The sequence below is a fragment of the Phodopus roborovskii genome, unplaced genomic scaffold (genome assembly GCF_943737965.1).
Source record: "Phodopus roborovskii unplaced genomic scaffold, PHOROB, whole genome shotgun sequence".
Lineage (NCBI taxonomy): Eukaryota > Metazoa > Chordata > Mammalia > Rodentia > Cricetidae > Phodopus > Phodopus roborovskii.
In genome coordinates, this window is record NW_026126689.1 from 817,561 (window position 1) to 844,328 (window position 26,768).

General features: G+C 41.4%; 1 protein-coding gene across 1 annotated transcript in view; it reads right to left on the minus strand.

Moving 5' to 3' along the window:
* The window catches only part of Cntnap2 (contactin associated protein 2), a 1,802,334-nt gene that overhangs the window by 336,331 nt on the left and 1,439,235 nt on the right, over window positions 1-26,768 (minus strand). Inside the window, 1 exon segment of the mRNA XM_051174658.1 lies at window positions 18,684-18,811. Within this exon segment, the coding sequence (XP_051030615.1) occupies window positions 18,684-18,811 (128 nt within the window).

Sequence of the window (26,768 nt, forward strand, 5' to 3'; positions counted from 1 at the left end):
ATCACTGATAGTATATTCTTCACATTCACATGTTGGAAAGAGTGAAGGAGTTTTCCTGGGGACTCCTTCATTAAGAAGGGGATGTGGAAGGACTCAGTTATCTTTAAGGAGATGCTCACAGTGAGTGTAACCATGCTCCAATGAGTATATGGGCAACAAATTGGACTTGGTGTAATTCCTTTTTCTTTTTTTGGGGAAGAGGGTACAAGGGTAGGAGGGTGGACCTGGGAGGATTGGGAAGCAGGTGTGATCATGGTGTATTGTATGAAATTCCCAAATAATTAATAATAACTTTATGTTGGGGGGGGAGAAGAGGTATTTAACATTATTCATGGGGAATGAGCCCATTATTACTTCCCAAAATCTACCCCGAAAGCTGTCACATTGGTGATTAATTTTCATTGTATTCAACCAGGGAGGACCCAGGCCTTCCTGCCGCACATAATAACTGCTCAGAATATTCTCGCCATTGATAATCCATTTCACATTGTCACTCGTTCTTTCTGAATGAATTTAATTCGACAGAAGTAAATAATAATGGTTGCATTTGGTGATTTTGTGATTTATACTGAAGTTCAATTCATCCAGTTTTACAAAACTGATAGTTTTAAAAGAGGGTTTTGTCTTTGTGTGTGTGTGTGTGTGTGTGTGTGTGTGTGTGTGTGTGTGTGTGTGTTATAACTACCATCATTGAAAACTTACTGCACAAGTCAGTATTTTAAACTCCTTGCATATGTTTGCCTCAACTATATTCCTACAGTGACCTTTTGTACTAGGCATAATTATCTCTATTTGCAGATGAGGAAATTAAGACCAGTGAAGTTAAATAATGATTCTAATGGCACACCACTGACAAATGCAGAATTAGAGCTGAGGTCTGTCTGCCCTGAATGTTGTGTTCTTAACCAAAGTTTCTACAATTTTCTGGTCATAAAATTCTTCCACAAACTTCTTAAGAACAAAGTTTCCAGCTCTACTCTGAGCAGATGAAGCAAAATCTCTAGGGGAAGACACTAGTGTTGATAGGTAACCCAGGAAAATTTTTATTATCAGACAACTTTAGAAAGCATTCAATAACACGATGTGCTTTGCTAGTGTTTATAGAATGTTTTCTCATATATGTTTTGAGTTTTGTTACAATCATTTTCATTTTGGTTCAAATCAACTGAAAAAAAATTGTAAGCCTATCTCAAACAGATCTGCTATGCCCAAGATACCTACGGTTAAAGTTGACCTTCAGCAGCATATAGCAAGACAAAGGTATGGATGGTGTTGGTTTAAAAGGGCCTGTACTTGGTTGAGTGCTTAGCTGTCTTTTGAAATTAATACTTTTGAAATGAGCCATTCTGCTACTCATCTTCACCTGGCTTTGCAAACTATGCAACTGGTCCAGTAGCAGGAATCCTAGGCTACCACATGCAGGCGAATGGTGTTTGAGAAAATACAATCAGTTTTGTTTTCAGCTTTGGTTTGCAGATTCTGAGAAAGACTTGTTTGAATGGGGAAGAGCCAAGGTGTAAAGGGGAACGTGTGGATTAATGGAGTGAAGTCCTAGACATGGATACAGGGGAAGACTCTCACCAAAGACATGGGAAAACAGGTTCTAAGTGTGCAGAAGGTTTGGAAAGGAGTGGTAAGTTCCTGTGCCGAAAAAGAGCTGCCTGTGACTAGACCTGGGATGTGGACTTTGGAAGTCTTAAATCGTGAATAAGAATGGTTCTTTGAAGGGTCCAAACTGTTGACATGAAGGATGCAGTTTGTACTGAATATTGTCTTTACTCCCAGGGGATCTGCATGCCTGACAGGAAGGGTATCAGGACCAGCATTGTCACTACCTCCAAAATAGTCCCAGAATGCTAAGTCCTAGGTGAGTTTCTTTGGTGTGCATTTCACATTGGTTGTTACAATTTCCTGCTGGGGAAATTAAAACATGATTTTTCTGACTCTCATGGGAGAAGCTCTTAGAAACGTTTCCATTTTCCTTTGGGTTTGGCCCCTCCTGAATATTGTCCTTGCTTGACTATTGCCCTCTCCTGGTTAGTTTTGTACCTTTCTGTTAGAATACATCATATCCATGAATAAACTACAGATCCAAGGAACCATAGGACCTGGGCCTGACCCCCCGTATTTTCTCACCTGGCTTGAAATTGTCATTAGAAACCTTTTTTTTTTTCTGAATGACTGTCAGAACATTACCCGCATCAAAATAGTATCTTTATATTTAGATCATCATTATCAATGACTAATATGTAACTAGTGGACAATAAATTTGGTTTCTTAAATTGAGACATGGAGGTTGCTTCTGGTACAACAGACTGTAATGATACACAGTGAGACTTGTAGAAACACAAAGATGTACTCTAACACACAAAGAACACAATGTAGTAAATATATAAGCCAACAGCATACTTGTTATTAAATATTATATACTTCCCCAAATCCAATAGGCATCATAGCCAGTTTGTTGACTCTAGCATCACAAACATTAGAGTTACATACTTTACTACCATGCTAGGATGACTATATACAACCAAGCAGTAGGGGTTTTTCAAGTCTGCTATAATCTCTCTTCAGGGAGGGACAATCTGGCAACTGAAAGTAAAGCCTCTTCTCATGATTAAGCTCACAGTCTTTCATGGGACCATAGTCCCAGCCATGCTCCAATATGATCTTGCGGTATCTCTGCCATACATGTGATCAGAACCCTTGTGATCTAATCAGAGACATCCTAAAGGTCATCCCAGTTTGTTTTCCTGATTCTCTGTGCTTCTTTTAATCCACTCCTGTTGAAAGTATTCATTAACTATTAAATTTCCATCATCATAGAAGCATCTTCTGGGGAACACTACTCCAGAGCCATAACCAGCAGAAATGGGGATGTTCTGGCTTCTCTGTGCCTTGTCTCGACCACGGTGGAAAGCAGATCAGAGATGAGGGCTGTGTCTTCACGTCTTAAAGCCTTTAGGTGTGATGCAAAAGGTTTTGCATACACCACACCAAAGGCCACAGATTCAAACCTGAGGCCACAGATTCAAACACATGTATAGATCTGTTAGGAATTAAAAACTAGTTCATCATCCATTAAATGTGTTTGCTTTTAAATGAGAAAGTGATTTCCTCACTAGAAACAAAGTGCCAAGCTCCATGTTTGAGCCTGTTGTGGATTAGGATTTGGTAGGTCACAGGGACCTCTTAGAGTTTAGTGATGGATGTCTACCTCTATCAGCTGTTATTGCCACTGCCCATGGAACAGAAACAGCCCAAATTTCTATCTCATCTGTCTTCCTCTCCACCTCCAAAGACACTAATATCCAGCTGTTCTAAGTTCCCAATTGTGGTTACTTCCCAATTTGGTTTAGGATTGAGAGGATTGCCACAGGAGGAAGGATTAGTGCTGAACTCTGAAGGTCGTGTGTGTGTGTGTGTGTGTGTGTGTGTGTGTGTGTGTGTGTGTGTGTGTCTGTGTGTGTGTGTGTATGTGTAACAGTACCAGAAGGAAGGGAAATTCTGTATTATAGAAGACAGTAGAAACTATAGAAAATAAATGCAACTTTTTTGTTGGTTCCCTAATACTTGACCCTTGTGTGCTGAGCTGGAGAAGAAAGATGTTTAGGAGAGGTATAGATGCTGAAGTGTGATCCACAGATGTAGAAGCATGGACCGGGCACTTTTTCAAAGACAGACTTTCAGCAAAATTGATGAACAAAACTCTCTGTCTTTTTTTTCGGACTTCTTGAAACTGACTGTTATATAATGCCCTTATCAAATCTTGGTTGACGGAGCCCACTCAGAAATGACTAGTGTCTAATACGATTTGGCCACTGAAAGTCCAGTGTGACATTCTGGATCCTTATTTCCCACACCACCAAAGAGAAATGGCAGCATCAGGTTTATTATGGATGTAACCCTGATGTGTGGCTTGATTTTTCTTGCAGACATACAAGATTCAAACTGTTTTGTTGTTGAGATCATCAGCACAGGTCAACCAAATGGCCCTTTCTTTTGTCAAGAAAGATGCAAAGGTAATTTCAGTATATCTACCTGGCCATGATATTTAGACAACAAGAGATGCATTTCCCTTATATAAGTGAAGAGTCACTTTAAAAGATATAGGTAAAGCAGAAATTCATTTAGGTAACAGAGATCCATGCATGGAGATTGGAGTATTTCCAGTTTTAATGCTCAGGCACTTTTTTTTTCTCACAAATTCAATTTCTAGGTTTTATATAATAACATACAGTATTTGTCAAATATTTCCTTTCTTTTTCCCCCTTTTATTTTAAGAGATGGCTGCTCAGTCTAATTTTACATCTTTGGTCAAACCCAAAGAGGAAAATGGAGCTACTGCATGACAATTCTGGTTTTCTGGAACTCATTAGCTTATTCTTTCAGAACAATAATGGGGAAAAAACAGAACAGACACATATATCTCATTTTCATTAAATAAAAGGCCATATTTTAAGCTCAGGTCTTAAATCTGCATCCAATCCAGCAGAGTAAAATTAATTGCTGCAGGTCTAAATACCATAAAAATTGATTAGGCTAATCTACTAAAATTGAATAAAGGAATACGTAGTGCATTAGACAAAGGGATTACAGAAAAGGACTCTGGAGCCTCCTCGTTGTCTTCATTCTGAGTGAGTCTAGAAAACCCTGCACAGAGGGGACATGGCTAGAATCTTAATGGGCAGAGGACATTTCTTCCTCAAAACACAGCAACTCTTCTTTGGTTGGATGTGTTTCTAGCCATACTTAGGGACTGAAAGAGTCTTGGTTATTTCTGAGCTAGTACCGTACCCTTTTTGCAGCACTCTGAAGACAATCACTATCTTTAAAACAAGCAAACCCTGAATTTACTCAAAGATAGTGTGTGTAATACAGGAGTTTCCTTTCTTCTTAATTTGGGATTGAATATTAATTCTTTATATTTTTCTATTTTGCTTTTATTTTACCTGTATGGGTATTTTGTCTGCATGAGTTTGTGTGCCTCACATAACTTGTAGGTGCCTGAAGAGGTCAGATGAGGGAGTCTGGTCACCTGGAACTACAGTTAAGAACATTTATGAGCCAACATATGGGTATTGGGTATTGAGCTCTATCCCTTTAGAAGAGCAGCCAACGTGTTTAATTGCTGAGCCATCCCTTTGTTCCCTGAACATTCATTCTAAGTAGCAGTTTGTCATTCCAGTGTGTGTGTAGAAAAGCAAATGCACCATTTTCAATGCATATATCCCTCTTGAATTTTAAATCAAGTTTTATTTTAAAGAATAAATGTCTTATGACTTAATTTTATTTCTCTTTCAGACCAGAGTCTTGCTATGTAGCCCAGGCTAGTCTCTAATGAGCTGATAGTTCTCTTGGCTCAACCTTTGGAATGTTGAGCTTACAGAAGTTCTCTACCATATCTGGGCTTACTACATTTTATTTCTAATCCTGATGATGATAAGATTAATACTACAGAAGTCTTCTCAGAAATCTTTTTGGAGAGCCTGGTTTTAAACTTTGTTTCATAAAGTTCCGAGTTGCCAAGGCCTATGTGTATCAGGGGCCGTAAAAGGATGCTCTATGCAGAGCCAAGCAGACATCCTAAAGGAGACGAACTGGAGCTCAGCTTTAATTACACTGGAGTGAGGGAGTTTATAGCTCACAGCTTTGGACCTAAACAATAGGTTTGAAGTACTGACTAATTGTAATTTTGTCAGTAATAACCTTGAGACATGGATAAACAAAAGCATGCAACGCTCACTTGGATCTGTGAAGAGCCAAGAGGGTTAATCTAATTTAGATTAAACAATGAGTTCCATAAATTCAGTATTTCTTGTGCATCTTAATTTAGAATTGCCAGAGAAAGTGTAAAAACTTAGCCAAAGAGTTTTTTTTTTAAATCTTTAATTTGAAGATAATCATCAGATTCAAGGGATTTCCAGAGTACAAAAGAATAAAAGTTTTCATTTAGTTAGGATGAATAAATGTGAAAAAAGCTTATGGAGGTTAAAAATAGTCATGCATATAAATCAAATGATAGCTCCTCTCTGGCACCCCAAGAATAAAAATTGTCTGTGCTAGTTTTCTGCAATTTATTACACTGTACCTGGCTGCATGGCCTCCGCTGCTAATCCAGAGTGCCTATTTAAATCTTTTGCAGTTAGTTAACCATTGTATTCATCTAATGGATGCATTAGTGTGGTTCTGGGTGGCAGGAATCATCCTTGGCTCAGGGTATTTAACTTTACCTATGGAGTCCAGCAACTCTTGCTGATGGGAATGAGGGATGGATAATGTAAGTAGACAAAGGAATTAATGTAGAAAAGGTTTTTCACCTAGGTTCCTGGGACTATACCTACACTCTTGGAGGTTGAAATTTGGCTATGTGGGCAATGCGATAGCAACCTATGTGTATATAATGAAATCCCTGTAAAAGTCCTAGATGGCTGAAGCTCCAGTGGTGTTTGATGGTCTGTGATGCACAGTGATGTGACACATCCTCACACCAAGAGAAGAGAATCTCAGACCTCACCCTATAGACCTCTTCTTTCGGCAAGTCTTGATTTGTGTCTTTCATAATGTAAATCTGAGTATTATATATCCCACCGTTACATGCGTCATCTTAATGAATTATTGACCCCGAAGAGAGAATATGAGTCTCCAAGTTTGTGTAGTTGGTCAGAACCACGACTAGCACCCTGCTTGTATCAGAAAGGAAGGTGGTCTTATCGGGACTCACTCCTAGCTTGTGGGGACCATGCGGAGGTGGGCAGCTAGTGTTGGGACTGTGTTGTAACTTGCAGAGGAGACTTCAATGAGGTGGAATTTCTGTGAAGAAAATACAAAGGATGGTGATGAGGTGTGAGAGACCATGCTGGTGTACAGTGGGACCTCTAACACCGACACTGAGACCTTCATGATGAGATGAGGCCTGGGCCAGGAGGTTTCAGGAAGAGGAAACCACGGGCAAAAGTTCTGGAAACATCGTGTTTGAGGGACAAGACGGATAAGAGCTGGAATGGAGGAAGGAGCCGTGTCTGGTGTGGGGTGCTGGTCATGCCGAACCTCATGATGTGTATGGAGGTTTGCATCGTAAGTGTGGCAGGAAACCACCGATGGTTGTAAGAGAAAAGGCAATGCAATTAATGGATAGCTTTGGAAACTTTCTCCGGATACTAAGTGAAAAGCATTATGTTGGCAATGAACTTTCACCCTGGAGTATTTGTGCCCTTTTTGTTTGTTTGTTTGTTTGTTTGAGACAGGATCTCACTACACAGCCCAGGCTGGAGCTGAACACACTATCCTCCTGCCTCTGCCTTCCAAGATCTTGGATTATATGTATGTTTCACTGTGTCTAGCTAATGCTCACATTGCTGCTGGGAACTTTCTTTCAGTGTCCTCAAGGCAGCAAATAGAGGCAAGGCATATATATATATATATATATATATATATATATATATATATATATATATTTTGCCTTGGATGGGTGCTGAGCATATGTGTGGTGCTGTACAGATGCAGGCTGAAATACAAACGCACATGTGTGGAGAAAGACAGGGATATACCTGAAGTGGAGGGCATATTTTGTTCAAAGTATAGCAATGGGTGGTAGTTACTATGACTGAGTTTACAAAAACATAAAATCTGCATTAAAACAGCAAAGGAGCATTGGCATAATTCTATACAGTTTTAAAACTGTACACAAAAAAAATCCTCAAAAACTCTGACCTTTGAGACAAATTCAATCTGTCACCTGTTTGTATCAATAAAATGCTACTGGCTTCCAGCCATGCTCCCTGGTTTACACATTGCCTATAGCCGCTTTTGAGTGACAGGGCTGAGGGTTTGTGATAGAGATCAGTAGCCCACAAACTCTCCACTGTCCTCCCAGTCCTTTAGGGAAAGTGTTTGCTGAGCCCTGAGCTAGAGGAGAAATGGGTGTTTGTGACTACTTATTGGAAGACAAGACCAGTCTGCATTCTTGGGTTCACATTGTGCTCTACAGGATCCTCCAGATCCTCCGAGGGGCAGTTACAAAGGATGGGAAGAAAGGGAGGGAACAGATAGGAGCCAGTAAAGGGGAAGAAAATGAGGGGCTCTGGGCATAGGAAGCATGGTCCCTGGGACTCATCAGTGATGCTGGATTTCAAGCAGTCATTATTACCACCATTTCCATGTTAAGAGGACTAACTGGTGATGTTCAAATACCACACCACGCAGGGCTTCTCTGAGAGTAGGCACAGATCCAAGGTGGGAGGGTTGAAGGTATGGTCAGCTGGACTGTATGTAGAATCCCCCAGGAGACGAACCTTGCACACTTGTGAGGGCTTGCTTACATTAACTGAAGCAAGAGGACACACCTTAACTGTGGGCAACTGATTCCACAGACTAGGCCCTTGGGGTTGATAAGAAGGAGGAGGCCAACAGGGGCTGACATCACACACCTTCTAAGGATCATGTGGCCTCAAGCTCCTGCCACCATGACTTCAAGGCCATGATGGGCTGTATCCTTGAACTGTGAGAAAAACCAATCCTCTTCTCCTTACAAGTTGCCTTTGTAAGGATATTTTTATCACAGAAACAGAAAATGTAACTAATATACAAGGGTGGAGGTAAGAACTAGAGAATAAATGATAGCAAGACAGGCCTCTGTTTTCTGATATTGGACCTGGCACTCTGTACACAACACACTGATACCATGAGGGTGAAAGTGAAGGTCACTAACATTTTGAGAATTCCAACTACCGGTGGTACTAAGTAGGCTTTTGTTTTAGAATAGCGGGGAAGGCTGGGATGTTTAGGAAAATAGTGATGGACCTCCAATTTTCTCATCTATAGCTGACGTAAACCTGAATACTGGGAGTAGAAGCTCAGAGAAGGTGAGAGCTCACCCAAGGAGGCAGGTACCTAGAGGGAGATGGGATCCGATTCAAGAGGGGGAGAGCTCACCCAAGGGTGGAGGTTCCCAGAGAGAGATGGGATCTGATTCAAAGGATGCTTGATCTCAAAGCCTGGGATTTTCATGTAGTCTTGCACATTATTATTCTAAGCGTGATCTGCATCAGGGCAGCCATACTCCAGATCTGGATCAGAATTTATATTCTGCCCATATCACAGGTAAATTCTAAGAACACTAACACCTTGGCCAAGGCAATGGGGGAATGGAAATGATGTAAAGTTCATTGGATACATGTATGAAATAATATTTAAAAGTGTACAACACAATTCTATGTTTTTGAACTCTACATTCAGTATCCCACTAGGAGTCCAAATTCCTACCTCACCTTCTCAGTGGTGTAAGAAATTTTACCTCAGTCGGAAATGGACCCCAGTAGGGGGACCATGTGTCATTTTCCTCAATAAAGGCTGTAAGTAGGACTCAATTCCTGGAGTGGAGCCAGGAACAGGCTAAAATCTGCTTTATCTAGTGTTTTTCTCAATCCCCAGTGTTCCTCACAAGCAAGTTTTAAAAATCAATAGGTAAAGCCTTGTCCTCTTCTGTGAATACTGAGATTTCTGAGAGAAGTTCAGCAGAGGAATTTCACCACAGAATCCAAGGAATGGTAAATTAATTCTTTCTTATGTATTCTGTGAATTCCTATGAATTCTGTCACTTCTGTAGAGAGTGCCCACTTCAGAAAGAGATGAATATACAGTAAGAGGGTGAGATGTCACCATGCTCCCCAGCCAGACACAACAGCAGAACCCTGCCTTTACATCATCCCTCATACTGTTTACCTCAGGGGATGCCATTCTTTTAAAATATAGGCAGCATTTGAAATGGTAAACCAGAAAATCATTCATGTATACACAATTGTACCTGTCCATGCACACTTACATCCCCTCACACACACCATATAGCTGCAAAATAAACTCTTACTTTTTCTAAATGTAAGTAATAGTTTTGCTTTCCATTTCAACAGTGACTTTTCAGCTGAAGTTGAATGATTGAATAATATTAAAGTGCAGAGTCCTCCCAGGGTATTGGCCCTAATACTTCTGGTTTTTGAAAGTTACTAAGAAGGCTAGGAGATAAAAGCAGAGGCTGTCTTCCCCTCAGTGATTATTCTGAGAAGACCATGATTGTGCAAAAAGCCTATAGAGTAAAGCCTGAGCCTAAGAAGTAGACTTTAGTTAATGGCCAAGATAGAAATGGAGAGTTAAGGAAGATGGTCCTCTAACGCATGTTACTATCATGCTACTATCACCCTACAGACTGTCCATACGTAGCCTCTCTCTTCCACTGAGTTAACAGACAACTTTCCATGATGATGGAGTAGAGAAGCAAGGCAAGCCAGAAGCAGGGTGTGTTGCATAAGAGAAGTCTTTTAAGACTCAAGAGTCCAATGAGGGAGCAGAGTATCTTAGGAACATAGGTTCTAGGAATCTGAGATTTCATAAGGGAATTGCGAAGCCCAAGGTTTTGAAATTTCTCTACCAGGGTTAACGGTAGGTGTGAAGACAGAATCTGGGTCCAAGATCAAACCTGGCTGCAGCTCTTCACAACTGCCTTGGTGTACATTTTTAACTTTTGAACCCTTTCTACATAGGTGCCATGTGCTGCTGCTGAGAACATTCAAGTATATCAGAGCTATTAATATTTTTGAGGAGCCCACAGTCAGACTTGGGAATATCTATCTCCTTTCTACTAAGAACGAGGTTGATGATCATGCTCTTCCTAGCTACTCTTTGTTTCTCCAACTTCCAGAATCACCCCTCAGTGTAGACCATGTTGAATAGATCTTCCCAGAAGCCATTGCTTCGAACTCTTGTAGTATGTCCCAATAGACCATAGACCAAACTAACAACCCAATAAGAGGTACCTAGCCTAAATTCTTATGTTGCTAAAGCCCGGGTAAGTGGTTAACTGACCTGTGAGAAGTCAAGGGAGTGGAAGAGAGCCAAGTTTCCCAGCAGGTCCAAGGCTCTCGGTCCTTTAATTCTTACAAAGGGAACTTGCAATAACGGGATGTTAACCAAGGGACCACTTTGTCTATATTGTTCTCCTTACGCCTGCCTTGCCAGGAAAGTAACTTTGAAATGACCTATCTATGTATGTTCAGCGTCTTCAGCACCTTTCTGCTGTAAATCCAGCCTCCTCTGGTCAGCCCCCGTTTATTCTATTTGATAGAATAAAGCCTTAGAGTTCAAAACACTCAAAATAAAGCCTGTTAGGATACTCGAGCTGCATTTTTGTAACCTTTTCCTTTGGCAGTCTCAAGGATCCTATTGGGATCCCACAAGTGTGGGAGTCAAAGAAGAATAGGGAGGAAGAAAATTTTAATCAGCTGTTCGTTCCCCCTTCCTCTCACGCCAGAATCAGCTTTGAATGCAGGCGCAGGCGCAACATTAGAAGGCCCTGCTTGTGGTGGGAGGAAAAACAGAGTGCATGCCTGCTTCTGCCTGCAGGCCACTCAGGAAGGCTGCCCTCCTCAATCAGTCACTCAGACTTAGACCCGGCACCTGTGAGTGAGCTTTGAACCCCACCTAGGGCGTGGGCAAAACGCGATTCCTGTAACTTTTGAGTCTGGCTTTGAACCCTAGGGTGTGGGCAAACGCGATTCCTGTAACTTTTGAGTCTGCTCCTAAAGAGAGCAGGCAGGACTGCCAATCTTCGCATCCCTCACACTTTCTAGCAGGGGAACACTTAGGTGGATGGAGCTACTTAACTCCAGGGTGTGTGGGTGTGGTTATTTATTGTCTTACAGTGTTGAGGTTTCACAAGCCCAGCCTATCCTTGAAAATCCAGTAAGACAGGTGAAGAGGTTTTGGGTTCCCCATCCCCAACAAGGCTGCCTTTGTCTAGTTAGGTATTCTTCCAGGCTCATCAGCCACATTTTAGAGTGGATTAGTCCAGTGAGCCTGTACCACGCCACACGACTGAGCTAGATTCCACTGCCCCGAGGGACTGGAGCCTCCACTCCAGTGGAGGAAGTAGGTAGTTGAGACAATGTAGCCAGGGACATTCTAAGGCAGGAGAGGTGGTGGCAGCGGCATGTGCTCCTTGTGAGATCCGGATAGGCAGGGAGCAAGGAAAAGATCTTAGGTACATGAAAAGCTGCCACGAAAGATTTCTAAGGTTGAAAGGGGAGAGATTATCTCAAATGCCTTTCTAGAGCAAATGTTTAGACCGGTGTACCTCCCTACCCCCCAAAAACATAAGAGACATGTTTTCCTTTCTCATTCAAATTCTACATTAAGTCTAACAGAATGTGGCAGATAAGAGGATTCTAAAGCAACCACAGAGACCTTTCTTCCTAAAGCCAGCTCTGAAACGAATTTCCAAAACACCTCATGGGGGGGGGGAGCGGAGGGAGGGGGGGAGCGGAGGAAGGGTGGGGGAAGGTGAATCAAGAGAGTGAACTGATACAAAGGTGGCCTCCTTTAGATATAGAACCTGTACCAGGACCCCCTTTCCCTTTCTTATCTCTTTCCTCCCTGAGGCAGCAATGTGAACAGGAGATAAACATCTTCCTACTCTCTGTAGCCTGGGGAGCTGCTGTCTCTTCATAAGGAAAACCTGCGTCCCTTGCTCCCCTGACCAGTCCACTGCACCCCACAGGAAATGTTTCATAGGCGGTGGCTCAGTGCGTGGACAGGGCTGTGGCTGCCTCTCTGCATGAGGGAATAGGCCCCAGCAGTCCTGGATTGGGGAATCCTTGCAGCAGAGCACACAGGCGGCCTTTCCACCACTCTGGCATAGTGCATTCGTTTTTGCAAGGAACAAAGGTCCATCATCGTTTGGCTGTGACCTCATCGCCACCCCTTCCTTTCTCACTGGCTTTTGTTTCTGTCCTCACAGACTCCCAGCTGCCAGGACTTGAATGTCTTCCCTGCCTTGCCTTCTCATCTCTTGACTCTGCAGCTGTAAGAAGTTGAATTTGCATCTTAAGTGTGCAGTGTGACTACAGTGTAGAGTCCTGCCTGTCAGCTCCTGTTGCTTGAGCTGTTTCTGGTGTGCACGGGGAAGCAGTCTCCGGTAACACATGCCTCTAATTTGTTCCTGCCCAGGTTTTATTGAAAAGGCTTGCCTTTGTAGCAAACTTGCTCCTAATTAATTGTTTAAAGTCTATATCCCTAGAGGCGAGATGGTAAATCTTTACTTCATATGGCTGAAAGCAAAACAATTACCCAGCAAATCCTGCATTCCTGCAATTAATTATAGTCACTGTGTACAGTAGAATAAGATTTCTCTGCCTTCAAAAACTGAATTTTTCCTTAGTTCACAGAAGTTTCCCAGAAGCCTCAGAGGGTGTGCCTGTGTTTAAGTTTGAAAAGTGTCTGCTCTGATATTGAGTTCTGATCCTCTAAATGGGGCCTTTGTCCCCTCCCCCCAGACGAGTACCTAGGTTTAAGAAAAGTGCATAATTTCTCTGCAATTTTTACTGTAGCAAGTCATCCATCACTCGTCACACTGGTTTCATTTAGATTGGAGGTTTCTGCTTGGATGTATTTGAAGGAGAAAACAGCAGCAGCCACTCTGTCAAGGCCTATGTATGTCACAGTGCCTTAGGAGACTGGGGGCAGGCCTAAATGAAAGGTACTGATTTAGGGTTAGCACTTTGATTACATGGGTCTACCAGCTCCGATGACTTGGAGTAAAAGTTGAAACTCCGGCAGGCATGAGGAAATCACCTGTAACTCTGAAACAGTTGGACAGGGCTCATAGAAAAAAAAGTTTCAGTCTGCATGCAGAGCCTAGAACTGGGGCCTAATGCACCACACACTTCTGGAAAAAACGCTGAAGCTGGGCTCCTCAAACTGAGAGAGGGGGGTGGGTAGGGGTGGGGCAGACAGAGAGATAGAAAGAAAAACAGAGTAGGTGTTTGTGGTCAAACTGCCTTGTCTGAAGCTCTCCGGACACCTTAAGAAGTGTCTCAGAGCAAGCTCATCGCCATAAAATAACAGTACAAATTCACAAGGTGGCTTAAGAAACTCCCTGTATCCATCCTCTCCAAACAATGTGGATGGGTGGAGCTTGAGATGGGCCAAGACCCAAGCCAAACATTTAAAAAATGGTGTCCACAGAGGTCAAAAGAAGGTGTTCAATCTCATGGAAAGGGAGCTACGGGTAGTTGTGAGCTGCCGTGTGGGTGCTGGGAATCAAACCTGGGTCCTCTTCAAGAAGAAGAAGAGGAGGAGGAGGAGGAGGAGGAGGAGAGGAGGAGAAGGAAGAAGGAAGAAGAAGAAGAAGAAGAAGAAGAAGAAGAAGAAGAAAAAGAAAAATTCTTAACCACTGAGCCATCTCTCCAACTCCTAGGCCAAGTATTTTTTAAGATAGTTGAATTTAGCTGACCTTTGACAGAAGGAAGAGCCTGGAGTAAAAACAAAAAAAAATCAATGGTGGTGTCATGTTTCTATCCTCTGCTCCAACTTCTGGGAATTTGCAAGGGGCTTGGAAATTTGTCATGAAAACACCATTTGAAAAGAAATAATTTGTTCATTTCCACAACAAAAACGCTATTTGCCTCATGCGGTGCACGAGGGGCTGCAAGTGTCCAAACTTATTAGGCAAGTGTAAAACCCAGGAAATACTCCCCCAAGCGGACTCTTTTATTGAAACTGTACCCCTGTGAGAACTTTCTTAAAGGGAAAGTGGGTATGCAAACTGCTGAACACTGACTGCTTTCTGCCAGGGCAAGTTCATACAACACATTCTCAGTTTCCTGGGGAAAAGAGAAATAGATGCCTTTCCCTCACAAATACAAAAAGTATTCCATATAACTTCAGTTATCATTGCATTTTCATGAAATATTGGGTAAAATATGATTCTCTCCGAATCTATATTACCCCAACTATACCAAGACTGTTCATTATACACAGCCAAGGTAACTATTTTCATTAGAAACAGGTTCTTGTGATGCCTAATCTTGATTGTCAATTTGACTACGTCTGGAACCCAAACCAAGCCCAAGAATCAGGACACACAGGTGAGGGGTTTTCTTGATTAGATTATTTGTGCTCAGAAGATCCACTATACATCTAGGCCACACCTTCTGGTGTCACACTATGATGGGAGACATCATTCTGTAAATATGTTCCTCATACTGGTTAATGAATAAAGCACTGTTGGCCAATAGGAAAGCAAGACAGGCGGGACTAGGAGACGAGGAGGAGAGAGGAAGTAGTGAGGAGGAGTCAACATGGAGGGGCTGGGGAGACAGACGCCTGCCGCATTCCCAGATAAGAAGACCACGTGGAAATACTAGATTAACAGAAATGGGTTAATACTTGAGATGTAGCTAGCCGATAAGAAACTAGTACCTGTATTGCGGTAAATAAGGATCAGGATAAACAAATAGGCCGAATAGATGTTTATTCAGGGAGAAATAACTTACAACCTAGACAGATGAACACCAGGAAATTCAACCCGATCCTCTCCTGTCCGAGTCACGCCAGAAAGAGAGAGCGCCTTCCTGGCCCCCTCCGACCTCCTTCCTCAGGTCACCTCCACCCATCGCTCCACCCCCCAATGGGCGTGGTCAGTGCTACAGAAGGACTACCTCACTACATACCTGGCCAACAGCATTATATCAAATACAGAGTCTCAATGTGTTATTTGGTGCTGGCACAGTGACGGGTCAAGACCAGTGGTGGCGGGAGGAAAAATCTTACTCTTTACAACACTACATACAGGCATTGGGGGAAGGAAGCTTTTGCTCTTTGCCTGCTTTCCCTCAGTCTCACTGGCAAGTTCATCTGTCCTACTGCTGAGTCATTCCTTAGCTGGTGCTAGAACCTACTCCTTCAATATTCCAGTGTAAACTGAAGACTAGCTGGGGCACCCAGCCTCATGGACTGAATAAATACTAAATTCTTTACCTTCCCATCAGGAGACAGCCATTACTGGACTACTCAAACCACAGGCTTTAAGCTATCATAATAAACCCTCTCTCTTCATACATATATCTATACATATATGCATGTATACTATTTTTTTTCATTCTATCATGCCTTTCACTCTAGAGAACCCAGACTAATACAATCCTAATAATGTACCTGGAAACAGTCTTGACATAAAAATGTGAATGAACAGTTATCATTATGCTCTTCTAATTTTCTCTTGTCTTTTATTAAAATAGAGTCTAGATAGGTAAATGCCTCAGTAGATGAAGCGCTTGCTAAGAAATCAAAATGGCCGACTTTGGATCTCTAATGCCCATTTTAAAAGATGGGACATAACTATGTGTATCTGCAACCCCAGTGCTGATAGCATAGAGGGGTAGATCCCAGGGGCTCACTGGTCAGCTAGACCAGCCAAAACAGTGAGTGCCAGGTTCAGTGAGAGATTTTGCTTCAAAAATAAAGTGCATGGTGATAGAGGGAGATGTTCCAGAATTAGTCTCTCTCTCTCTCTCTCTCTCTCTCTCTCTCTCTCTCTCTCACACACACACACACACACACACACACACACACACACACACACACACTCTTACCTTAAAGGTACCTTTTACTACTCCTTTCTTGAGAAATTAATTACAATAATGTTACATCAGAAAACCTAGCATTAAATGATTATCTCAGTTAGGGTTTCTATTGCCATGGCAAAACACCATGACCCCAAAAGCAAGTTGGGAAGGAAAGCACTTATTTGGCTTACAATTCCACATTGCTGTTAATCACTAAAGGAAGTCAAGATAAGAACTCAAACAGGGCAGGATTCTATAGGCAGGAGCTCATACAGAGGCCATGGAGGGGTGCTGCTTACTGGACTGTCCTCCATGGCTTGCTTAGCCTGCTTTCTTATAGAACCCAGGACTACAAGCCAAGGGATGGCACTGCCCACCATAGGCTCCTGCATTGATCACTAATTGATTAAAAGACCTTACAGCTGAATCTCAAGGAGGCATTTCTTCAACAGAGGCTCTTTCCTCTCTGATGACTCTAGATTGTGTCAAGTTAACACAAAACCAGCCAGTACGATGATGATAAACTGTCTGTATCTTCTAAATACTTTTTTGTGTGAATTTCTCAAACACATTTGAATTGTCTTTTCCTATTCCCAGGTTGCCAAGTGAAGTGCTGCATAAAAAGCAAACCCATGATAAATTCTTCCTGAGTCCTTGTGTATTGATTAGGGAATATCAGTTTCATGTTAGCTAAAAATAATATACTTCTGCATATAAATTTCTCTTGATAGTAAGTTAATCATCCACTTAATTGGAACTTTTCTCTAATTCCAAGCGAAATGCAGAGTTGTAATTGATAGGCCAGAAGTATTTTATCTTTATATATTGATAATAACAACATAATAAAATTGACTTTCTGGCTATAATACATGAGAGCCCAGCTGTAAAGAACATGATAGTTCATCTCTCAGCATGTTTATTTGATATACATATTGTTTATTGTTCTGTGTCAGTATCTTTTCTTAGTGAGCTAAAACAAAATATCTTTTTTGTGTACTATTACCAAGTTTGGATACACAAGTGAAGTTTTACTGTTTATAGCCAAAGCTTCATAAAGATTTTTTTGACCAACCTCAATTCGGGAGATAGCATATTTCCCCCAGTGTAAAAGACAAAGATCAGTCCAAACACCTTCCCTCTTTTGTGTTAGGAGCATCCCCTCGTTTAACTGCCAACAGTCTCAATTAACTAAGCAGTAAACTCTAAGCATGAACACTTACCTTCTTTAGGCCACCTCTTTGAATGGTTACAAGAATTTATTATTGAATAGGCCTAATTCTCCATTGACTTACACAAGTTGTGAAGAATATTCTACCTCACATAATCCTTTGCTAGGAGGAATCCAAACCAAGGCACTAAAAATCTTTATGGTCTCCCCAGAAGGCATTGGGACCCAGGTGGTATTCTCATTATCACAGCTGATAAAATGGAGAGGCTTGCCTGGGGTCTTCCAGTGAGCCAGTTAGTGAGGGAGTTGAATCTAGGTCTCCCTTTGCCTAGTATGCAACCACAAAAAGCACAGAACTCCCAGGAGTGCTGCCTGAATCACATGTGCAGGAAATGATGCCCGGGATGCTCATTGCTGAATCCCCATAGCAACCTCCCACCGCTCCCCTCCCACCGCATATAAAATACAGCCGATGGTATCTAACAACATAAAAGTCTGAATGGTGCCCTTAATTAGGTGGGACTATCATGCTGACTCTCTTACCTCCCACTGTCCAAGCTAGCAGCCCCCAATTTCTCTCTGGTGCCTAAGCCTGAAAGCAGGACATCATTATACAAACAATCTCTGCCTTTCAAGGGACCATCAAGCTTTGATGATGATGGAGTTTGATGGCCATAATGTCAAACTTTATATGGCCATAATCCAAGTTTACAATGATACATTAAGCTATAATGCTACTGTTTATATCACCATAAACTCGGTTTTATGGTGATATAAATAGTCATGCTAATGGCATTAACGGCAGCACATAGTGGAATCCCAGCTGTTGAGTGACACTTTTATGCTATTAGTATTGCTATTTAAGCTACCGTAATCTTAGGTAGTCAAACTTGTTACTTATGAGTAGACAAGGAAGATGGAAATCCACATCTTATGCCTGAATTGAGGCTTCTGTATTGGGCACACTCTCTTTAGGGTCATGTAGCTCTCTATTGGACCCCCTCTTGTTTTGTGCAATGTTTTTGAAGAACAAGTCTGTTTTCTGGCATCTTCTGAGCAGCCTGCAAACACCATTTGAGCATGACAAGAAAGTATGAGCCACAGCTGCTGAGCAAACTTACTGTCTCCTTGGCAGCGCAGGGGACCCACGCTCAGCTTGGCTTCTGAGCCTTGCCGGTCAGTATCTCCAACCACCACCTGGCTCACTGGCAGATGATCTTTGTAGGATAAGAATCCAGCATCCTTCCTCCTAGATCACAGGGAGACAGAAAAAACATGGGAGGCTGTGTTAGGATTATAGCTTCTGTTGTCTGATCACTGATGGCATTTTTAACAGTTGTTCAGAATTGCACTGAGTAAAACCCTGGATGGAGTTTGCTCTCCTCCCTCTGGAATCACTTGGAGAGTGGCTCAGAGGCAACTCTGGCATGGTCACCTGATGGAAAATAGAACTGACATTCTGATTTCCAGAACTTACAACTAATAGGCCATTGGCTATTTTAGGTGGAAATTAGACCAAACCACATTCTCCACAGGTGCCCACATGCAGAGATAATGGAAAGTTCAACAAAGCCACCTGAGTGATACACCAAACAAATCCCTGTTGAAAAAAAAAAAATCTTTGTCTCTTTAATTGTTGAATCGATTCCTTCAGAGACTTTCTTCCCTGCCGTGAATCAGCTAAATAAGGGACATCTTTTGTTTTCTGGTCTGTCCCTGTTTACTTGAAGAACTGAAATAATTCATGGATGTCTCCAGCATGGAGCAGGTGCTCCATAAGTACATACTCTGTGGATAATGAGAAGTGGAACTGAGATTTTTGCCTAGGTTCACGTTTGCCCTGTACTTATATTCTGTACTTATCCACACTGTTCAACTTGATCCTATACCTACTTTGAATTACATAAAGTTTTTATCAATTATTTGAGAATTTCATGCATTCTTATTTTTTGAGATGGCCTCTCACTGAACTTGGAGCTTGCTAATTCAGCTAGGCTGGATGACCAGCAAACCTCAGAAATCCTGTCTTGGCTTACTCAAGATTGGAATTATGCATATACAATAATATGCCCAAATTTTTATATAGGTGCTCTGGTTATCCAAATTCTGGTGCTCATGCTTATGCAGTAAGAACTTTTCAACTGAGCCATATCCCTACACCAAAGCCTTTGCCAGTAAACTTCTCATTTACTCTTAAAGGAGCAATAAATGAAGGCAGCCTAAATGCGCACTCGAATTTGACAACCTGTTAGAAATGATCCCCATGAACATGGTGCCAATATCCTTTATGAATCGATGACCCTTAGGGTGTGTTTCCAAACCACCCTTCTACACACCAAATCCTAAAACCCAAACTACTCTTGTAATCTGCATTTGTCTGACCCAGAAGGGACTTTGTGATTGGTTTGCAGGGTCCAGCTGGCATCACGAAGTAGCTTCGGTACATCATGTTCCTGAGCAGAATGGGTTACTCTGAACTCTCAGAGCTTAAGTCTTTGAGCTTCTGAAAGGCAGCGTGGGTGATTTTTATGAAAATAAGATGTGGGCTGTGGAGATGGCTCAATGTGTAACGTACAAGACATAGGATTTTTGAGAGATGGAGTCTCCATGACACTGTGTGATATATGTACACTGATCATGACTCTCTGAAAGAGATATGAATGGAAATATGTTTTTATACATGTGTATGTAAACCATGTATGGTTCACATACCCACTTGTGGTATCATAATTCAAATACTAGTCTGGGACACCTCCAGTGACCCAGAAGCACCTCTCTCACACATTTCCTGTAGTCAGTACACCCTTTAAAGGTATTTGTTGTTTAATTCAAAATATTCACTAATGGGGGGGTGGTGGGGGGGTGGGCCTGCGGTGGGCCGGGCCCGGGCCCTTGGGGGTGGGGGGGGGGGGGGGGGGGGCCGGGGGGGGGGGGGGGGGGGGGGGGGGGGGGGGGCCCGCTGGGGGGGGGGGGGGGGGGGGGGGGGGGGGGGGTGGTGGTGTGGGGTTGGGGTGGTGGGGTTTTTCTCCCCCCCCTTCCTCCCCCCCCTCTCGGATGTCCTTCTGTATACATGTTTCTCTTATTGGTTGCGAATAAAACACTGTTTGGCCAATAGCCAGGAGAAGCAGGAAGATAGGTGGGACTAGGAGATGAGGAGAATTGTAGGAAAGGTAGCCATGTAGCAGAGGAAGGAGTAACATGTCATGTCTGGACCCTATACCAGTAAGCCATGACCATGTGGAAATACTTAGATTAATAGAAATGGGTTAATAATTAAGAAGAAAGAGTTAGCCAGTAAGAAGCCCTAGCCATCGGCCAATAGTTTAATAATTAACATAGTGTCTGTGTGTTTATTTGTGGCTGAGAAATGTGGCAGGACCTGGTGGGACAAGGAGCCTCCAGCAACAGTTCAAATATCCAAAGTCTTTTGGATTATATTCTGAATGAAATGTTGTGCTACATTAGTAAAAATGTGATTATCACCCAGCAAAGGGAATATGGCTTCTCCTGGTGTCAATTGGGCAGACCCCAGGATTTGAATATTATACATGCAGCTGCCCTGAACATCCTTTCAATGGAATTGCCTACTGGCATTGATGGATGTTTACACAAAACAAGAAATTCTGGGTTATAAAGTCTGTTTAACTTTCGTGGATAATTTCAGGCTGTTTTCTCTAGAGAGTGTATCAACTAACATTTCTGACTGAAGCATGACAAGAATCCAGGTTGCTTAGGATCCTTGCCTGTGTCTATGATAAGTGGTGTTATGAAACATGGTATACTATTTAAAAACACCAGATAAGAATATTTTTAAAAACAAAAGTCTGGAAATATTACAATTTCTATGTAATTTAGTTGTATAGGATAAGCTTGTAAAAAGATTTAAATAAATTAAATTATATTTATAGATTAAATTATTTAAATTAATTATTAAATTAAATAGAATACAATAAATCTTTGAAAATATTTTCTAGAAGTTTGGGCATTATGACACTGTAATTAGCTATAATTCAATTATTTTATTAGAAACTGATTAACATTAAGAAGGATAGGAATTTACAAGTCGAATTTAATCAATACAATCAATTTTGTAGCATTGTCAATGAAACTGAAAAAAATGAAATAATTTTTATTGTGTTTTCTTAGTAATGTGTGCTATCACTACTGTACTATTGACAAGCACGAGGAACAGGCACTTTATGTTGGCCATAGTCGCCAGCCATAAAGGATAGTTTAGAGTTATATCTAGACTATTTTTATCTCATTCTGGGAGTTTCTACTAAAAACAGAAGAAAAGAAAACAGTAAAAATGAGAAAATAAACAACCATCTGTGCCAATTAGAAGTCTTTGTTATGTAAGGTTTATTTATGGGTGAAAGCATACCTCCCAAGGTTTATTTAAGGAATCTTCCATATTGAAGTTCAAGAATGTTTGCAGTGTTTTACATACGATTGTGCCTATGCACACCAAGTGAATACTAGGTCTGCTTCATGCTCAGAGGAACCCATTTGTACAGATCCATTGATGTTTTCCTAAGTATAGAGCTAATTGTCATAAAACTGACATTCTTTGCTAAACCAGAAAGGAAAAAAAAAAAAACCCACTAAAAATTCATCACCTCGAATAACAAGAAAAAGTTACCTTCTGAATCTATTATGGCCAAATATCTGAGTAGAGCTCCATAGAATTTAAAGTTGCAAAGAGACACATAAGAAATGCATAATCAGAAAACAATAGCTGTCACATTGCCTATGGAAACAAATCCACAGACATCAATATGTGGCCCGATTAGCACAGTTTCTGATGTGATTTTAGAGCACCTGCCCTAAGAAAGGGAGGGTAACCCTCAAAAGCAGTGGTTCTCAACCTTTGGGTCATGATCCCCTTGGAGGTTGAATAACCCTTTCATAGGGGTCACCTAAGACCATCAGAAAATACAGACATTTACATTACTACTCATAACAATAGCAAAGTTACAGGGGCAAAGTAGCAAGGGAAATAATTTTATGGTTGGGGATGGTCACCACAACATGAGGAACTGTGTTAAAGGGTCTCAGCATTAAGAAGGTTGAGAATCGCTGCTCAGAAGAACCTACCTGATGTGTCTTCTTAGGATCTTGCCTGAAGTTTTTTATTTTTTATAAATTTTTGCATGCAAATATGATTTTGTTGGAATCAGTGACCTTTAGAGATTGAGGTCAATTTAATCTAGGGAGACATTAAGTACTATTTATCATGTTAGCACAATACACTAATTACATGTGATAGTGGGCTTGTACATTAGAAGAATTCTGTCACCCATCTCGTGGGGCCCTGACTCAGACTCTTGCATGGTCTGTCAGATTTGTTAGTTATAAGAGGCAAACTTGAGTCTCCAGGTCCATTCTAGAACTTTTTCACTTCAGTGAGCTGTCCTGAGGAATTCGGTTGCATGCAGCTGCCCATAACATGCCTGCTGAGACAGCAAACAGGCCTGAAGGCATCTCAGTCTTCCCCTCAGCTCAGTGAAAACACAAAAGTAAAAAAGAAAAAAAATTACATAAAAATAGAACCAGAAGTTTTCACTGCAGAAAACGTGTTTTTCTATCAGATGTTAAGAAAGTTCTCATTCTAGATGTCTGGCCTGTAAACCCTAGCAGAGGGAAGAGACTTTTCTTAGACAAGTTTGTAGGGAGCTTTAGGTGGCCTATCAGAGAATGATGGAAACTATTTTCCCATCCTCTCTGGCAGAAGCAACTGTTGAATAAATGTATTGGAGGCCGTTGTTTGACTAAGGCTACAGCAGAGGGGTACCAACATGGACTCTTGTTTGTGCCAACTGCCATGGGATCAAACACTGAACATTAGCATAGTCCAATTTTCTAGAGGAGAGGGGATTCCGAGCCACCAATAAGGGGTGGCATTCCTCTGAGCCAGGATCCCAAGGAAGCCCTCTCCATTTTAATCCTGTACAGGGTATTTTTGCAATGGCCCATTTGCTTTCTGTTGATTTCTGCCTCCTTCAGCTCTTTCCTGCCTATAAAGCCAACCCTCTCTGTTGAGTTCATTGGTCCATTCATTCTACTTTGTAGAACGCAGGAGAAGATATTGTCGGATTCTACAATTGATAATAAAATACAATTAAATATTTTAATTAAACTTGATGTGATTTTGTTTTTATCATATAATGTCTCTGTGAATGGTGTGAGAAGAGGGAATAATGTTTCCTGGCCTCTTTGAGATTAGTAAGCTGGGCAGAGGTAACTGTGTGTTCCTTTGGGATGCCTGGTCATCACAAGATGGAGCAGCAATGCCAGTTCCCCTTTGGTCCTTATGTGTAGGTAGGCAAGGCCTCTGCTTGTCCATCACAGAAGAGCTAATGCAACACAGCTGGATAATAACAAGGTGAAAAAAAAAAAAAAAGAGGCTGTATTACACAACTAAGTAAATACTTCCAATGATGTCCTCCTCACCACTGACTATTGAACTCTCCTCAATGCTATAAGATAGTGCTCCCATAAAGCAATTAGAGCAATCAAGAAGACAACTGTCACAACTAGGTCTTTAGAATCCATGCCTACATCCCCTATGGAATGGAAGTAATTACAGACTCAATCCTTTCTTTTCAGTAGGAAAAGAGTAGACCTTTTATAAATGCTACACAATTATGTGATTCATTTAGACTCTTTTAGAAAAAGCCCCTGTACTTATTTTGAGATTTTTATGCAAAATGGTCTTCTCTGATTTGCCTTTCTGGAATGCAAACTCCCTGAGGACAGATATGATGTTTCATAAAACCTTATAAACACAGGTAGGTAACTGAATATAATTGATTTCACATATTTTGTGATTGACATATACACAAACACAGACATTAACATTAACAAGGCATAATTCCAAAACAGATGTTAAAATGAGCTTACTATCAATGGGGAGAGATGAGAAAGAAAATCTTTCTGATACCAAATTCCTTGAATACTTTTGAAGTATTTGCTTCTGTAAGTGTAACTTTCTTTAATTAAGGTCTTAGAAAGTAATATTCTATGAGATTAAAATATGATTGATATGGCAAAGGGGGACATAAGTCTTTAGTTGTTCTCAATAAAATAAAGTTGGCTAATAAACCAGTGCCAGATTTCCTCTACATAGGTTTATGATTAGGATCTTTGATTCTATTTTTATGGTCTCAATTCTAGAACAATAAATAGTCATTATCAGAACATGTTTAGTATACTTCCATGTGTGTGAAACAATCATGACTGTTGGGTCTATTTTTCATTAGTGTGGTCCTTTGAGGTCCTTTTTGGTGTGAGCAGGACAGGACTTCCTGGCTCTGTAGAGTTTTCACAGACGTCTGAGAAATGACCTACTTAACCTCCCTCACTTTTCAGGTACTAGGTTAGTAATGAAACATGCCTGGTTTTATCTCCTTTACTGATGAGTAGCCAAGGTAGAAGAAACATAGAAACCTCCAACATCCTGAACTTGAAGAGAGGATGCTTGTCTACATTTTTCAAGTTGTCCTGAAAGAACTTCAATGGACTTCCTTTGAGTCACATGGAAATGTACTGTTCTAACTCTACAGGAATGTTGTCTCACTGGGTGGAATACTGTTTTGAACTACTTACAGTTTAGTCTGTCTATTTGCATTTACATTTTATGTATGCAGGAGTTGCTTGTGTTTTTTTTTGTGACTCAAGGCAAAAGGGGATACTTGATGCAGTCATGGCCCATGCCTGACATCTCAAAACCTAGTTGAATGGAGAGCATTCCCTTATCTTGGCTCTGACTATCTTTCAAACACAGGGTAAATGACATGGTTCTTCCTCCAGTCTTTCTTCCATATTTTTAAAGGAACAAACAGACTCAGAATTTGGAATGTCACATGCACTTGGCCATGTGTACTGTTTTTATTTGACCACATCCTTTCTCATGGCTGGGTGGACTTTTGGAGAGATTCTTTAGTATAAGTACATGACTGTATATGTGTGTGTGTGTTCAGGTTCATGTGTGTTTGCATGCACATTGTGTGCACATGAATTTAGAGGCCAGAGAACAATCTTAGCTTTTTAAATGGCCTCCACCTTGATTTTTTGAGACAGTGTCTCCTACTGGCTTGGAACGTGGTCAAGTGTGGCTGCAGGAAACCCTGGACTATGCCTGTCTCTCCTCCTCAGTGCTGGGTATTTGAACTCAGATCTTCATGCAAGGCAAGTTCTTTACTGACTGGGGCATATCCCACAACCATACAGGTAGAATACTTTAAAAGTTGCTCCTCACTGGCATTGTATCACACGCTCTACATGTGGCCCATAAAACACAGCCTATTTCGTTTTTCCAGAGAACTCTGAAAAGTAAGGCTACTCCCATTTCCAACAAATCTGTCTATCTTCATCTTGAGACTAGACAGGTTTATGCCGGAATTATGTGGTTCAGTTGGACTTTGTATCTCTCAGAATACAAAAGTCATGGCCAAGCCATCTGATTTTTTGTTCAGACCAACCACTGCTTTATCATGCTGGTGATAGGGACTGCTAGTGAGGAATGTACTAAGAGCTGGGCAAATCAGCCATTCCTATTGGCCTCTCAGACTTCTCCAGGAATGGCCAGGTTTTTCTGGCGTTATCTGAATAAGGAAATGATACTGACACAGCTGACCTAGGCATCTCTGAAAACCAATTTCACAGTCTGAATAAAACTAATTTATTACTTCTTCTTTGGCTATAATTTTTTTCTGAACCTAGGCTATTTTTAGCTATCAAATTTTATCTAGATTGATCCTAGTTTGAACTGGTCCATTACTGTTTCTATTGGGGCAGACAAAGGGGTGGGAAATAGGGAGAGGAAATAGACTCTCAAATCTGTGACATTCAGCTTTCAAATGCCAACATCTCAGCAAGCATTACTCAGAACTGCCTGTCACAACATAGGTAAAAATAAATCAGAGCACCAGCCATTGGTGGCACACACCTCTAATGCCTTTAATCCCAGCATTCGGAAGGCAGAGTCAGGTGGATCTCTGTGAGTTTGAGGCCAGCCTGGTCTACAGAGCAAGTTCCAGGACAGGCTCCAAAGCAACACAGAGAAATCCTGTCTCAACAAACAAACAAACAAACAAAAAAAACAAAAAAACAGAGCTGAGCAGGTAGTACATGCCTAAAATTTCAGCTTCTCCCTTGAGGCAGGAGGATCACTGCAAGTTTGAGGCTAGTCTGATCTATATAGT